General features: G+C 51.2%; 1 protein-coding gene across 1 annotated transcript in view; it reads left to right on the top strand.

Annotated features, from left to right (window-relative positions):
• Positions 1-15,875, top strand: part of ephb2b (eph receptor B2b) — a 110,724-nt gene extending 94,849 nt beyond the window's left edge. Inside the window, 12 exon segments of the mRNA XM_067244048.1 lie at positions 850-1,012; positions 2,376-2,484; positions 3,041-3,105; positions 5,863-5,985; positions 6,495-6,742; positions 10,536-10,751; positions 11,278-11,406; positions 11,408-11,428; positions 12,958-13,145; positions 14,533-14,663; positions 14,666-14,687; positions 15,734-15,875. Of these exon segments, the coding sequence (XP_067100149.1) occupies positions 850-1,012; positions 2,376-2,484; positions 3,041-3,105; positions 5,863-5,985; positions 6,495-6,742; positions 10,536-10,751; positions 11,278-11,406; positions 11,408-11,428; positions 12,958-13,145; positions 14,533-14,663; positions 14,666-14,687; positions 15,734-15,842 (1,524 nt within the window). The 3' untranslated portion in view covers positions 15,843-15,875.
• Positions 15,876-16,929: the final 1,054 nt, after the last annotated feature.

The raw sequence follows: 16,929 nt of genomic DNA, 5'->3' as shown, positions 1-16,929 counted from the left end.
AAACAAATTCATAGACCTTAGGTCCAAATACACTCCAAAATATACCGGCGCAGATACTAACATAAACAAACACACTTAGTCACATTTGTGCTCATGCACATGCATAAACACTTGCACAAACATGCACGCCCGCACAAACATACACTCACAAACATAAAAATAGACACAGACAAGAAAACAGCACCAACTGATGAATTGTCCTCAGAGTGCCGCGCTGCTCCACTTTCTGGCATCGTTCCTTTTCCTCCATCCCGGCTGGAGCAGAGAGCTGTCAAAACAGTTGTCTCAGCCCCCGCCGTGCGTCTGAAGTGTGTGCGCTGAGAGATGGGTAGAAGAGAGTAGCCTCCCTTCTCTGTCTCCTCCGTCAGACCTGTCAGCCGGGGCGGAGAGGAAGAGGACGGCTGTCTGGGAACAGAAACAGGGCCTGGATCTGTCACAAGCTCCCAGCTCTGCTCTCACACCAGTCTGACTCGTTTGAGGCAGCCTGTCGTCTAGCCAGCTGTTTCACTTCTGAAGGAAGATAGTCGTGTGTCTGTGTTGTGGCTGGTTTTGAGTTTGAAAGGATCTCGGATCACTTTACCTAACCTTTTCTAACTTTAACCTCACGTCACCTAACTTCACTTTAGCCTGAGTTGAACCTAACCTGACAAAACGCTAACCTCACCCTGAACTATCCCTAACCTTACTGGCCCTCACTTACAGTAACATCAAACTCAACCTCACATAACTTTACTTCCATAAACCTCACATCCTATAACTTCACCCAACCTTCCATAACCTCACCTTAACTCACCTTAGCTTACACCTCAACCACAACTGGAATTGACGTCTCCCTGCGTCCCTCCCCAGGACCAGTCGGAGTATAACTCCACCACCATCCGGAGCCAGACCAACACAGTGGTGGCCCGGGGACTCAAGCCCGGGGGCATCTACGTGTTCCAGGTGCGGGCGCGCACCGTGGCAGGGTTCGGACGCTACAGCGGCAAGCTCTACTTCCAGACCATGACGGAAGGTGAGGAGGGGGGAGGAGGGGTGTGTGGTGGGCGGGGCAGGGGGGGGCAGGAGCTGGGTTACGACGGGCTTTCACACCGACGTGTGTGTGTGTGTGGAGCGGGGGTGTGTGTGTGGGGGGAGGGGGTTGTGGGGACTTCACACTGACAGCAGCAGCATGGATATGGGGGAGGTCTGTGTGTGTGAGTGTGTGTGTGAGTTTGTGTGCCTGTGTGTGAGTGTGTGTGTGAGTTAGTGTGTCTGTGTGTGTGTGTGGGGGGGGGGGGGTGGCGGGGGGGATTGCTAGTTACTGCCAGGTCATCAGCATATCTCCTCCATGGCCCGTAAGCACAGCACAAACCATCACTCACCTTCCCTCAGACACAGGCGATCCTCTGTTTTAACCATATCTCTAGATCTGTCCGGGACTTTTTCATTTCATCCCATGCAGTAAGACCTTACTCACACACACAAACTCTTTGACATTTGGAATTTGAGGCAGAGTCATCAGCCCTGGCAGTAGCATGAGTCATGGACGAGTTTGGAGTCAACAGATCCCCGTAGACAGACTCCGCTGGCTCGTCTATAAGCAGCTAGCGATGCTAACGTCTCAGTGCAGTTAATTCTGTACTGTCCATGATCGAATTACATTCAGAGCTGGGGGCTAGCATTAGCATTAGTCTCCCTACATACACTTCTCTATGTCAGCCTGGGATTGAGACGTGGGATTTTTTTGGGACCTTTTGGTGGATGTTTGGACCTGGTTCAGGTTTGGTCTCCAGGACTGTGTCTGCTCTCAGATTGGCTTCCCTGTTTTTGGCTGCAGACCACAGGACAGGGTCTGGGTCTCACCCAAACATGCAGCCCCCTCCCTCCCTTCTGCCCTCCGTCTCTATCACCCAGCTCCCTCTCTTCCTCTCTTCCTCTCTGCTCTGCCTTCATCCTTCCTTTCTTCCTTCCTTCCTTCCATCCTTACCTCCCTTTCTCTCTCCCTTCCATTCTCTGTTCCCGGTTCCTTCCTGCCTCTCTCCTCCCTCCCTCTCTCCCTCCTCCCTCTGTCCCTCCCTCCCTGCCTCCCTCCCACACGCCATGCTCTCAGTGCCAGATGACTGACCGTATCCTTGGCATCTGAGCGTGCTCCGTGGGCTGTGGAGGGAGGTCCCCACTGCCAGCCAGGCAGGATGCCCATTGGTGCCCCCAGCCGTCTGTCTGTGTGTATGTGTGTCTGTCACCCCCTGCTCCCTCCATATGCACCGGCTCTCTGCCTGTCCATATGTTTATGTAGGCGGAGACTAACTCAGTGTGTGTGTGTGTTTGTGTCTGAATGGTATATGTGTGTGTATGTCTGTGCCTGTGTATGTGTGTGTGCGTGTGTGTGTCCACAGAGGAGTACAACACCAGTATCCAGGAGAAGCTTCCACTCATCATAGGCTCTGCGGCGGCCGGCCTGGTCTTCCTCATCGCCGTGGTGGTCATCATCATCGTCTGCAACCGGTCAGTCTGTCCTGCTCCATGACCACAGCCAATCACAGTACCCTGCCTGCCAGCACCACGCCCACACAGCCAATCAAACATTATCTGTATGCCAGTCAGCTAGCCAGCCAGCTAGCTATCCAGCCATCCAGTCAGCCAGCCTGCCAGCCGGCCAGCCAGCCAGCTTAAGTAGACACTTATCCGCTTAAGTGATTGTTGTTTCTACCCTACTTCATTAGTGTATTTTTACAATATCCTGTGGCTTGTTAAAGGTACGGTTTATAGTCTGGCTTTCTGTAGTTGTGGGTCATTAGGTGGCTGGGGAGCTGTGTGTGGGTGTATGTGTGTGTGTCGAGGTATGTTTGTGTGTCTTGGTATGTGTGTGTCTAGATATGTGTGTGTCTGTGCCTATGTGCATGTCTGTGCGTGTGTGTATCTTTGTATGTATGTATCTGTGTGTGTGTGTGTGCGTGTGTGTGTGTGTGTTTGTGTCCATGGCGAGGGGTGCTGGGTCTGGTGCTTGTCCCCCTCCCTCCTCCTGGCCAGAGCTATAGCTCTTTGTCTTTCTTCCCAGGAGGCGTGGCTTCGACAGGGCCGACTCGGAGTACACGGACAAGCTGCAGCACTACACCAGCGGCCACAGTGAGTACACACACCTAGCCCTCCACCCACACCTCACTCCCCCCCTCACCTCCATCGACACCCTCATTTACTTCCCTCCTTACCTCCTTCCTATTCCCCTTCTCCCTCACCTCCTTCCCCCTCCACCTACACCAGCAGCCATAGTGAGTAGACACACCTAGCCTTCCCTCATCAATCCCTTATCTCCCTCCCTCTCTCTCTCCCTCCATCTCTTTCTCCAACTCTCTTTCCCTATCTGTCTTTGTCTCCCTCTCTCTCTTTCCCTCCCTTTCTCTCTCTCTTTCTCTCTACCCCAGCCTCTCCCTCGCCCATACCACCCCCACCACACACACCTGTCTCCATGGCGACCGCCTCACACAGACATGGCTAGTATTCAACCCAACGCTTCCTCTCAATCACACACCTGTCTCCATGGCTACCACCTTCCTCTCCACGCCGCTCTGTGTCCTTGGCTCTCACCCAGCCCACCAGGACTCCCTCCCTCCACGCCCTCCTCTTCCCCCTCCCTCTCTCCCTCCCCTTTCTCCCTCCCTCTCTCCCCTCACCCCCCTCCCTTGTCCTCTTTCTCTCTATTCCTTCCTCCCCCTCTTCCTTCCTTCCTTCCTCCCTCCCTCCCCCTCCCTCTCACTCCCTACGTCCCTCCCTCATTCCCTCTCTCCCTCCCTTCTGTCCTCCATCCTCCTCCCTCCCTCTCCCCCCTCTCTCTCTCCATCCCTCCTTCCATCTCTCCCTCTTTCCCTTCCATATCCCTCCCCCTCTCCCCCTCCCTCCCTCCCTCCCTCCCCTTATTTCTCCCCAGTAGTACTCTCTGTATGCCTGTATTTCCCCATCATAACCTGTGTACAGCAGAGTGTGTTCAGTGCATCGCCTCATTTCATAGTCTGCTAATTCCATTGTTGTGGAAACGGCTTCTGACTCTCCCTCCTGTTAATGCCATTAACATGCTAATGGCGCACAAGTCCTTTAGCTGTGTTGAGAACTCGAAGGGGAGGACGCTGAAGGAATTATGAATGACTGTGTTGCCGTCCAAGGAAGATTGGCGTGGACTGTAATATGTAGACCAGAACAGTGGAATAAATCTCCAGGACGCAGCAACGGATAATTTAAACTAGTTGGCTCGCGCTCGTTTTTAGAGATTATGGTTTATCGTTCTCTCCTCACTGACAATGTTCGTCTTAAATCATTCGAACCAACAATCTTCATCTGCAGTCAAATGCTTTAGCACTGAGCTATACCCATCCCCGTTTGTGTTCATTACTGTAAATACATAGTACATTTACTGCCAGGGATTATTTTGCTAAATGTATTTATTTATTTAGCTCCCTGTTTACCTTTTTTTTCCCCACTGCAACTGAGACAGCTTTCCCACATGCAAGATGTGCATTTACTGGAATAATTTCCATCAACAGTATTTCGCCCAGAAGATTAGTTCGTTTCACAGCAATTAGGAGGTTTCCATCGTATGTGTGTGTGAGAGAGTGAGAGAGTGAGTGAGAGAGAGAGAGAGAGAGAGAGTGAGAGAGAGAGAGAGAGATTTGTATGTGTGTGGTCTTGTTTAACTTACCCTTGTGGGGGCCGAGAAGCCAATTAAGGAAAAATGACATTGTGCAGACATGTTCTTGAGCACCACAACATCAAGTCTTATTTCTAGGTGGTTTCTGGGGGTTTCTGGTCAGAGTTACAATTATTGTCAGGGTAAGAATTACATTAAGGGTTGAGATTAGGGTTAGGGGTTGAATGGTAGTGAATCGTCGGTCCTCACTAGGATTGTAAAACAAACTTGTGTGTCAGAGTGTGTGTGTGCACATGGGCGCCTGTTCTCCGTATTCACACATGTCACAATGTGTGTGTCCTGTCCACCCCTGTGTGAGATAGTGGTGGGTGCCATCCAATAGTGGGTGGTCTTTGGATCGCTCCATTATTTGGGCAGAGATAGGGGTGATTGGCTGAGCTCCTCCATCTGTTCATGTTGCTGTGAGCCTGCCAGGTTTGTCAGCTCCAGCCTGTTCATGAGCACAGTATCCATTAAACAGCCCTGGGCCAGATGTGGAAGAGGAATAATCGGATTTGAAACCAGGGACATTTAAGTCCCTCAACACTTAAAGGCCACCTTAAGCCAATTTACCTAGCATCAGGGCTTAGCAGAGCCAATGTATTACCTGGAGCGAAGAGGAGGACAGCGATACTGAGCCTGTCTGGCCGTATCCTCTGAGGGGTAACGGTCCTCTATGTCACTCTGGAAGGGAGTCAGGTGGCTGAGCGGTTAGGGAATCGGGCTAGTAATCTGAAGGTTGTCAGTTCGATTCCCGGCCGTGCCAAATGACGTTGTGTCCTTGGGCAAGGCACTTCACCCTACTTGCCTCGGGGGAATGTACCTGTACTTACTGTAAGTCGCTCTGGATAAGAGCGTCTGCTGAATGACTAAATGTAAATGTAAAGGGATACGCACAGGAAGCGGTCTCACCTCCAGGAGAGGAAGAGTTCTCACTGGGCCTCGTCCCCCCTCGGTGGTGTCACCTCTGCCCCTTCCTGTGTGGACTGCCCCACCCCTCCCTCCGTCATCATCACCTGAGTGGTGGAGTGTGTGTGTCGGGAACGTGTGTGTGTTGGACTGTGTGTCGGAACGTCGTGTGTGTGTCTGTGTTGGAGTGTGCGTGCGTGTTTGTGTGCCTATTAGAGGGCGAGTGTTGGAGTTTGCGTGTGGGTGGGTGTGCGTGTGTGTGCGTAAAAATTATAGCGTCTGCTTCTTCTTCCAAGTGACTCCAGGAATGAAGATATATATTGATCCGTTTACGTATGAGGATCCTAACGAGGCGGTGCGGGAGTTCGCCAAGGAGATCGACATCTCCTGCGTCAAGATCGAGCAGGTCATCGGTGCAGGTAAACATGCTGGAGGATGCACAGAATCACTTCCATCCAGGAAAGCAAAGACATCATTCAAAATGAATGGGATTTACAGCAATAATCATGCAGTGTAAATTAATAAATTGTCTCAGAAATTGGAATTTCGGTTGTATGGTTATGATCTTGTTACACTTGAAAAATGACTGTTGTCCGGTTACATGATTTTGTGATTTTTTATCTGTCTTTATAACTAACTCAGGGTTACTAATTCTAAACTTAACACTTTATGTTAGCACAGTAACTGAAATCCTGGAGTAGGTTACTACAATAACTATAATCCCGGAATAGGTTACTATAATAACTGAAGTCCTGGAGTAGGTTATTACAGCAACTCTAATCCTGGAGTAGGTTACTATAGTAACTGAAATCCTTGAGTATGTTCCCAGTTGTAATCTAGGAGTAGGTTACTAACTGTAATTCAGGAGTAGGAAACTAAGTGTGATCTGGAGTGTGTTCCCGGCTGACATCAGTGTTGTGTCCTGCAGGGGAGTTTGGGGAGGTGTGCAGCGGGAACCTGAAGATGCCTGGGAAGAGGGAGATGTTTGTGGCCATCAAGACACTCAAGTCCGGCTACACGGAGAAGCAGAGGCGGGACTTCCTGTCCGAGGCTTCAATCATGGGCCAGTTCGACCACCCCAACGTGATCCACCTGGAGGGCGTGGTCACCAAGAGCAGCCCCGTCATGATTATCACCGAGTTTATGGAGAACGGCTCGCTCGACTCCTTCCTGAGGGTGAGCGAGAGAGAGAGAGAGAGAGAGAGAGAGAGAGAGAGAGAGAGTGTTGGTAATGTGCGTGTGGTAATGTGAGTCTTTTATCCAAACAACGGACATGGGGGAAATTCGAACCAACAATCTTCATCTGCAGTCAAATGCTTTGCCACTGAGCTATACCCATCCCCGTTTGTGTTCATCGTTGCATGTGTGTGCTTGTGTGTTGCCATACATCTATGTGTGTGTATGTGAAGGCGGGAGACATCTGTATCATTGGCTAACTATGGCAAACAAAAATAGATGTTTGCACAGCCATGCTCAGAAGTGGGAGGGACTTCCATAGAGCCAGACAGTTAGTTAATATGTGTTTGAATTGTGTCTGACTTGAGACAGATATTAACTCTAATGCAAACACAAGGAGACAGGTAGACATCCACTGACACGTACATACGCACGTACCCGCACACAAACACACACACACACACCCACAAACACCAACACACATACAATTGTTCAGTACAAACTTCAGATGTGTCGAACAAGGACAGAACATCAATCATGTGAGAGTGCGATCTACCCTCTTACCTCGGCATTCCGTCCATCTAAGCCCTCCCCCCTCCCCCTCCCCCTCCGCCTCCCCTCCCTCCCTCCCCCACCTACACCCCATCCCCTCCTCTCCAGAGCCCCCCAGTCAATCAGCCAGCAGTATTTATGCTCGCATTGAGGCTGCCCACTCCAATTATCGACTCAAGCTCTGCTGCCACGCTTGCTGGCAGACCGTCATACAGTGATCCCCCCCACCCAACCCCCCCACCCCCATCCTCTCTCTATAGCGAGGACTGAGAGCAGTTAAACTGCCTGTGATAGGGAGTCTGGGTAATTGTTCTGATTGCTCCCAGAGAGGTCAGTTAGCCTTTCGCTGTCCCTTCTCCCCCCTGTAACCTACCTGCTCTTTTCATGATTATTATGAATCATCGTGCAGACTTTACAGCGCTTATAGGTACTCTTCGCTTCGTGCGTATTCCCATGTTCCGACTGAGCATGTGTGCAGTGGAAATATGTATGCGGCACAACATTCTAGGGATTCTGGACCTCACTGATCTGAATTCCTGCTGCTTGAATGATATTAAACCTCGGTTTCGGTTGAAGGGCGTGTCGGATGTTTAAGGATGAAGTCATCCAATAAGATGAGAGGCGTGCGCTGTCGCGAGGCCGCCGGTGCTGCCACTCATCCAATAAGAGCTTGTTTCTCCACGCCCGTCCGTCCACGGCGCTTTCATCTCCTCTAATTGGTCTCATCATCTTTCCGAGGCGAGCAGGGAACGGCGCCAGATTTGCGTAAATCTGATCCAGGGTAGCATCAAAACAATGTCTCTCTCATTAGACTCTCTTTGCTGCAGAGCTGCGACGAGTGAGACGTTCCGATATCCGCAGACGTCGGAGCGTGTTATCGTCTCGATCGGGGACGTCGTACTCGCAACGGCGTCTGACAGCAAGCGGGTGTGTCGCTCCTCTCCCTCAGCCTGGCGCGTCACATCCTGCTTGTGTGTTTGGTTCGTGTCCCTGAGACGTGCACACGGCACAGAAAGGAGCATGTCACCACACCTTTCTCCCTCAGCCTCACTACCTGTCTCCCTCCGCCTCACCACCTGTCTCCCTCAGCCTCACTACCTGTCTCCCTCAGCCTCACTACCTGTCTCCCTCAGCCTCACCACCTGTCTCCCTCAGCCTCACCACCTGTGTCCCTCAGCCTCACTACCTGTCTCCCTCAGCCTCACCACCTGTCTCCCTCAGCCTCACTACCTGTCTCCCTCAGCCTCACCACCTGTCTCCCTCAGCCTCACCACCTGTCTCCCTCAGCCTCACTACCTGTCTCCCTCAGCCTCACTACCTGTCTCCCTCAGCCTCACCACCTGTCTCCCTCAGCCTCACTACCTGTCTGCGTCGTACGCCCTCGTCTGATGTGTGCCGCTGTCTCTCTTCCTGTTCTGGATATGCCCCCGCCACACACACACACGCACACATACGCATACACACACCCCAGCCTTGGGGCCCCTTCCCCACTGCTGTCTCCGTCTAACTGGAGCACGCGTCCCACTGTGCTCAGGGAGACGCCGAGAGTCAATGGATTCGCTCGGTCTTCTGTGAGAGAGGAGCGGTGGAAGGATAATGTCTTCACCATGCTGGATGACGGATGCTCGGGGTTAAAAAAACATCAACTTTCTGTTTGTAATCCGCTTTAAAGATGATATGTGCCAACCCTGCCTTACATTTGATAGGGTGGAGACTTGTATTTGTGTATTTGTGTGTTTTTTTGTGTTTGTGTTTGAATAATACTAAGATGAGATGTGTGTCTTTTTAAAATTGAGAGCAAATCGTATTCAAAACAGCAGTGCTCTTGAACCCCTCACCGTGACAGCTGACAACTGTGTTGTGTGAAAGGAGAGAGGCTGCAGAAGAGACTGCAGAGTTAATGGCTGTATTGTTAGAAGCTACAGAGTTAGAAGCTGCAGAGTTAGAGGCTGGAGTTAGAGGCTGCAGAGTTACTTGGCTGTATTGTTAGAAGCTACAGATTTAGAGGCTGGAGTTAGAAGCCGCAAAGTTAGGGGCTGCAGTGTTTCCTCTGAAAGAGGAAGACTGGGGTTAGCGGGGGGTCAGTATCAACATCTACCTTACATCTACTTTAGACTGGAGACTCCAGCTGAGACCGGCTCCACACTGCTTCTCTAGCCTATGCTACTGGCTGGAGAGAAAGAGAGAGAGAGAGAGAGAGAGAGAGAGAGAGAGAGAGAGAGAGAGACTCTCTTCATCCCCCCTCCTCCCTCTTTTTTCTCTCTCTTTCCTTCTCTGCACTCCCCGTTTCAAATGACTTTGATCGAAGGATCTTTCCAATTAACGTATATCCAAACACTGGGTCTGGATGAGGAAGAGCTGTGAGCTGGTGAGCGCGTGGTTGGCTGTGGCCTCATGAATAATGGATGAGGTTTAATTGCTATGGTGGATGAGGTGGAGCGGCCGGACGTGAGGCAGCAGTGTACACTGGGGTAATGAGCTGGGGGAGGCTGGGGGAGGAGGAGGACGAGGCTGGGAGAGAAGGCGTGCAGGAGGAGGAGGCTGGAGAAGAGAGGGAGGCTTGGGCAGAGGAGGATGCTGGAGAGAGAGGGAGGCTGGGCCTGGACTTTGTTCTTCACAGCCTGTTCTCACCCTTCACAGCTCTGTAAGTGTGTATGTGAGTGAGTGAGTGTGAGAGAGAGAGAGAGAGAGAGAGAGAGAGAGAGAGAGAGAGAGAGAGAGAGAGAGAGAGAGAGAGAGAGAGAGAGAGAGAGAGAGAGAGGAAGAGTTTACTAGTAATTGTGTTTTACTATGAGAGAGAAAGAGAGAGAGGTGTGGGGGGGTGTGTGCAGGTGTGCACAGTTGGAGCACAGCTGCACATGGGCGCCAGACACTCCCTGAGTACTGGGTACACTCCCCGTCCAGACACACACACACATACAGTACAGCTGCAGCCAGCCAGTTATCCAGCCACCCAGCCAGCCAGCTTAAACTAACCAGGCAATGTTTAAGGAGTTCAAGTCCCATAGTGACCCCAAATACAAGACAGTTCATGTGCATTTTTGTATACATGTATGCATTGACTAGAACTTCATTAACTGGACTACAAGTCATTGCAAGAAGCACCCTACACTGTTCTGTACTCTGTACAATAATTGTTAAGTTTTTTTGCAACACAACGGCTAGTAATAGCAGGAAGTAGCACACCATACTATACCCCATACATCGACGTTTTGTTGATTTTTTTGTTTTGTTTTTTCAGCAAAATGACGGCCAGTTCACGGTGATCCAGCTGGTGGGCATGCTGCGTGGCATCGCCTCGGGCATGAAGTACCTCGCCGAGATGAACTACGTCCACCGTGACCTGGCAGCACGCAACATCCTGGTCAACAGCAACCTGGTGTGCAAGGTGTCCGACTTCGGCCTGTCCCGCTTCCTGGAGGACGACACCTCCGACCCCACCTACACCAGCGCCCTGGTGAGCCCCCTCCGCCATGTGGCCGCACTGCTGAGGCAGAGCGCCCCTCTGTGTTCCTCTCTCCTTTCTCTTGTTTTCTCGTCTCGTCTCGTCCTCTCCTCAGCCACTCCTTTTATTCTCCTCCCCTCCTTTCTCCTCCTCCTCTCCTCTGTTACACTCCTCTCCCAGGGATTGAGTCCCCCCCACCCAGCGTTTAGTTTCTGTGAATGCTCTCTCTTTCTGTCTGACCAGGACACCTCAGGTTGCCCCTCTCCTACACCTCTTCCTCCTCCACCTCCTCCCTCTCCTCTCCCTCCCCTCTCTCCCCCTCCTCCTCCTCCTCCCCCTCTTCCTCCACCTCCTCCCCTCTCCTCTCCCTCCCCTCTCTCCTCCTCCTCCCCCTCCTCCTCCTCCTCCTCCTCCCCCTCCTCCTCCACCTCCTCCCTCTCCTCTCCCTCCCTTCTCTCCCCCCTCCCCTTCCCCCTCCTCCTCCTCTCCCACCCCCTCCTCCTCCCCCTGTCTCAGGCTGTTGTCTCTGTGTTGCCAGGGAGGGAAGATCCCGATCCGGTGGACGGCGCCTGAAGCCATCCAGTACAGGAAGTTCACGTCGGCCAGCGACGTGTGGAGCTACGGCATCGTCATGTGGGAGGTCATGTCCTACGGGGAGAGACCTTACTTGGGACATGACCAATCAGGACGTACGTACCTCAGCTCTCCGACCCTGTGCTGTGTTTCTCATTCGCCCTGACCTCTGCTACCCGCCTACCCCGCTCTGGATAAGAGCGTCTGCTAAATGACTAAATGTACCCCTCATTTCCCTACTAATTCCAAACACCTCGGATGATCTCCGTAGAAACACTGGCTCATTACAGACAGCGATGGAGCTTCCCTCTGAATTTCATTATCTCCAGTCAGATCCTAGAGGTCCGTTCAGTCAGTGTGGTTCTGGTCCCCCGACTGGAGAGCAGGGGCTTTCAGGCTGGTTTGATGTGGGGTGTGAAAGCCCTCCAACTTTACCACAGCAAAGTCATCACATCATTAGTGAGAGAGAGAGATAGGGAGAAAGGGAGAGAGAGAATGGGGGGAGATAAGAGAAAGAAAGAGCTAAGGGGATGGAGAAAGACAGAAAAAGAGAGGGGGGTGGACGCAGAAAGAAAGAGTGAGAAATACGAGAGAGAGAAAGAGAAGAGAAAGAGCGAGAGATGGAGAGAAACATGAGAAAGCGAGAGAGAGCGGGAGATAGAGAGAGAGGGAGGAGGGAGAGAGACCAAATTATGAGGAGAGATAATGAAAATTGTTTCAAATTGAACGTGTGAACGCTAATGTGCTAAGAGGTAGTGAGGGGCTCAGCTGTTATCTTCTGACTGCTGCAGCTCCTGATGAGGCTGACGGCCCACTGGGGGGGCTTCCCTGGCTCTCATTAAACCAGGCCTCAACATAGCTCTGAATGGCTGCCGTAATGAGCAAGGGATTACGGGTCTTCCTCAGGTCCCTCCTCTAGGTCGTTATGGAGCATTGGTCATGCACCCCCCCCCCCTCTGCCAAACACAGAAACACACACACACACATGGTTAGATGTCCCCTGTCACCTACAAATATCATTGCTTCTACTCTGAGAGGATCCTTGTACTCTCTGTCTCGTCCTCCTCCTCCACCTCTTTCTCCTCCTACTCCTCTCCCTCTCTTTCCTACTCTTTCTCCTCCTTCTATTCCTTCTCTTTCTCCTCCTCATCCTCCTCTTTCTTGTACTCCCTTAATTTCTCCTCGTCCACCTCTCCCTCCTTCTCCTCCTCATCCACCTCTCCCTCCTCCACCTGTCCCTCCTCCACCTCTTCCTCCTTCTCCTCCTCCTCATCCACCTCTCCATCCTCCTCCACCTCTCCCTCCTTCTCCTCCTCCTCATCCACCTCTCCCTCCTCCACCTGTCCCTCCTCCACCTCTTTTTCCTTCTCCTCTTCATCCACCTCTCCCTCCTCCACCTGTCCCTCCTCCACCTCTTTTTCCTTCTCCTCTTCATCCACCTCTCCCTCCTCCACCTCTCCTTCCTCCACCTCTTCCTCCTTCTCCTCCTCCTCATCCACCTCTCCCTCCTCCACCTCTTTTTCCTTCTCCTCCTCCTCATCCACCTCTCCCTCTCCACCTCTTCTTCCTTATGCTCCTCCTCCACCACCTCTTCCCCCTGTAGAGCCTCATAGGAGCCCTTAGAGATCTTTGTCTCCCCCTGCAGGTGATCAACGCCATTGAGCAGGACTACCGGCTGCCCCCACCCATGGACTGCCCCAGCGCCTTGCACCAGCTCATGCTGGACTGCTGGCAGAAGGACCGCAACAACAGGCCCAAGTTCAGCCAGATCGTCAACAACCTGGACAAGATGATACGCAACCCCAACAACCTGAAGGCCATGACTCCGCTGTCGTCAGGGGTGAGCGGAGAGGGAGAGAGAGAGAGAGAGAGAGAGAGAGAGGAGAGAGAGAGAGAGAGAGAGAGAGAGAGAGAGAGAGAGAGAGAGAGAGAGGAGAGAAGAGAAAGAGAGTTTTTGTTTCTGTTTAAGATTAGTTTGTCTTTTGTGGTTTTGTGTGTGTGTGTGTATGTGTGTCTTCAGGCCATCTCTTGCTGTCATCGATATATTCCAAAAAGAATCATATGCATCTGATTCGCCCTCAACGGTGGAAAACAACGTTTGTGTCTCTGTGGTGCCGTGGTGCCATTCGTGGCAAGCTGGTTTTCACCAAACATTCAGTCTCTTGTTTCTTTTGGCGCCGAGCGGTTATGTGAATGAAAGACTTTGGGTTTGACGAAACCAGTCGTTCTCATATCGCTGTAGGCAAAGAATTATGTGAAGCAGTTGCATACTTTCAAAACAACACATTTTCAAGTCCTGTACAGTCCATGTTCTGGGTGTCAGTTTCCTGTGAGAGTCTAGACTTCTGGAGATTTCGAAATGCTGTGCCCGGCGACGGTTTAAAGTTGTGTGTGGGGCAAAGGAACTGATTTTCCACAGACTTTGAACACATACCGTCTCCTCAAAGCCTATCACTTCATTTGGAAAGAGCCCTTTACGACAAATCAATTTGGAAAATGTCTGTGCGTGAATAAGGTCAAAACTATTTTCTCCTGGCCTATAAAGAATAGGATTTGTGGAATATTAGAAACCCTAGGTATTAGCCTGTATATTGTCTCTCCTCAGTGCCACCAGAGAGGGAGAGAGAGAGAGGGAGAGAGAGATGTGTCACAGTCTTTCACCTAACAATTAGGAAAGCGTGTCTGCAGAGCTATTCAGAGATTTGATTCCTCTCTTTTTCTCTCTCTCCTACCCTCTCTTTTCCCCCCTCTCTCTTCTTCCTGCTCCTCTTTGTTTCTCTGTCTTTCTCCCTCTCTCTTCCTTCTCTCTCTTTCAAACCTTTCTCTTCCTCCTGTCCTCTCCCTTTTCTTCTCTCTCTCTCTCTCTCTCTCTCTCTCTCTCTCCTCTCTCTCTCTCTCTCTCTCTCTCTCTCTCTCTCTCTCTCTCTCTCTCTCTCTCTCTCTCTCTCTCTCTCTCTCTCTCTCTCTCTCTCTCTATCTCTCTCAAACCTCTCTTCCTCTCTCTCCCTTCCCTTCTCTCTCTCTCTTCAAACCTCTCTATTCCTCCCTCTCTCTTCCTCCTCTCTCTTTTTACTCCCTTCTCTCTTAATCCCCTCCTCCCTCTCTCGTTCTCCTCCTCTCACCCTCCCCTCCTTCTCCCTCCTCTCTCTCTCTCTCTCTCTCTCTCTCTCTCTCTCTCCTCTCTCTCTTCTCTCTCTCTCCTCTCTCTTGTTCTCTGTAGGATCCATCTGCCTCTGCTGGACCGCAGTGTCCCAGATTTCTCCTCCTTCAGCACGGTGGACGAGTGGCTGGACGCCATCAAGATGGGCCAATACAAAGACAACTTCGCCAGCGCCGACTTCTCCACCTTCGACCTGTCTCCCAGATGACTATGGAGTAAGTGACCAATCACAGAGCTCCAAGGCCTTGGATATGCAGGTCATGCAGTTGTATAATTTTTTCCTGATAGGACTAGGTACCAGTACATGGTAGAATAGCACTAAGTAAATAGTACCAGGTACAGTACATGGTACTAGGTACATGGTACTAGGTATGTAGTTCTAACTCAATAGTTCTAGGTATATGGTACGTTATACTAGGGGTGCTGTATGAGAAATGTTAGAGGTACTCCCTTGGGAAGAAGAGTTTCAGCCTGGGCTGCACGGCCACGTGTGCCTGCTAGCTTTAGCTTTAGCTCCCTGGAGCCCACAGAGAGACAGGGCCTAGGAGAGGACCAATCAGAGATGCCCGTGGATGTGTAGGGAGACTGCGTGCAGCGTGGGAAGACGTTATCCAAACCCAAGTCACCAACAGCCTGTTCACCGTGTAGTAAATAGGACAGGAATTGTTCCAGGAAGCCTGTCATCGCAGTCCTTGCAGGTTGGAGTATTTAATGCAATAAGGCCCATTACCGGGTAGGGTAATAGGAGCACAGTCCCAGGAATCTCTTTGTTTTCGAGGATGAATTGTGAGATAAACAGCCTGCAGTCTTGTCTGGATCTGAATGGGGAACTTGCCAGTTAGCCTTGATCTGACTTGTACTGCTTACTTTGGCCCCAGCGAGACATCCTTGTTTACTTGTGCTTTCCCCATAGTACCTCATCTGGTTTAGATGGAGTCAAGTGGGAGGACTCGCAAGCTTTACTCTGACCTCTCCTGCCTCTGTTTCCTGCCTTTCCTGTCTGATCACCGCTGCCGCCTCATCCACCTACCACTCTCCTTTGCTGTCTCTCACCCCTGCCTCTGGCTCCTGCCTCCATTCTGTCCAGCCTCTGACTTTTGACCCATGTGCTGGCCTTGTCTCCCCTCTCTGATCCCTGTTCTGCCTCTTACCTGCCTCTCACCTCTGTTCTGCCTCTGTCTCCTGCCCCCTGATATCTGTTCTGTCTCTGTGTCCTGCCTCTGACCCCTGACTTCTGTTCTGCCGCTGTCTCCTTCCACAGGGACATCCTGAGGGTGGGCGTGACGCTAGCCGGACACCAGAAGAAGATCCTCAACAGTGTCCAGATGATGCGGGCCCAGATGAACCAGATCCAGTCAGTGGAGGTCTGACTCTGATGGAGGAGGGGAGAGAGAGAGAGAGAGAGGGAGACAGAGAGATAAAGAGAGAGTGGGGGAGAGAGAGAGGGAGAGAGGGGGAGAGAGAGTGGGAGAGAGAGTGGGAGAGAGAGGGATGCAGGGTTCGGGGTGAGCAGTGGGGGGAGGATGGAGTGGAAGTGTTTTGGTGTGGCGGTCCGGTCCCTGGTGCCTCTCCAACCCCTCCCCACCCCCATCCCCCGGCATCCCCATGACCTTTACCTTTGGGATGGTCACTGCCGGGTTGTGGAGAAGATGTCGACGTGGTGACCCACCACCCAATGAGACGCCAGGATTACGGAAGGCCACCGATGAGCGGCATCTTTCTTCTTCCATTTTCCCCAAATCGATTAGTTTGGTCTTGGAGAAAAATTTGGGTTTGTTTGTTTTGAGAATTTTGTAAAGATTTTTTTTTTTTATGATAAAAAACCTGAGAAAACACAAGCCATCTATATACATATAAAGATGGCTTGGTGTTGTAAGCTAGGGGCACTGAATAGTAAGGCTACCCTTTAAAAGGGCAAAAAAAAAGAAAAAAAAAGAAAAAAGGATCTTTGGGAGAGACGAGGCCTACCTTTTCGAACAGGTACCCAAATCTTCCGAGATGTTTCCGTTTGGATATCTCACGGTGTTACGCCTCCTCAAAACCATCGTGTAGAAGATCAGAGGAAACCTGATGGACACTCCCAACACTGACTTGGGAGACAAATATGTGACGTAAATGAAAACCATGAAATGGAGCTCTTTGGGCAGAGAAATTCAAAATGTCTTCAAATATAAATCGACACCGATTTCCTTTCAACTCATAGCGAGTAATTTCTTTAATTGTGTGAAATTTGTGATGATTTGCTTTCGCACCATGCTTCTTCTCACTGTGGACAAATGGATTTTTTCAGTAATTTTTTCTATGAGAACATCACAACCTGCCAAATGGACCATCTTCCCCTTGTACCTCATCATGATCCTGTACATATCAGATGCACTTGACATGGGGGTGATGTCATCACTATGCGCCGGCCATACGCAGGTACCAAGCCCTGTCTGACTGTCCTCTCAGTTCAGG

The sequence above is a fragment of the Osmerus mordax genome, chromosome 1, assembly GCF_038355195.1.
Source record: "Osmerus mordax isolate fOsmMor3 chromosome 1, fOsmMor3.pri, whole genome shotgun sequence".
In the NCBI taxonomy this organism is placed as follows: Eukaryota; Metazoa; Chordata; class Actinopteri; order Osmeriformes; family Osmeridae; genus Osmerus; species Osmerus mordax.
Note: the sequence above shows the minus strand (reverse complement) of the source record. Positions and strands in the feature narration are given on the sequence as shown.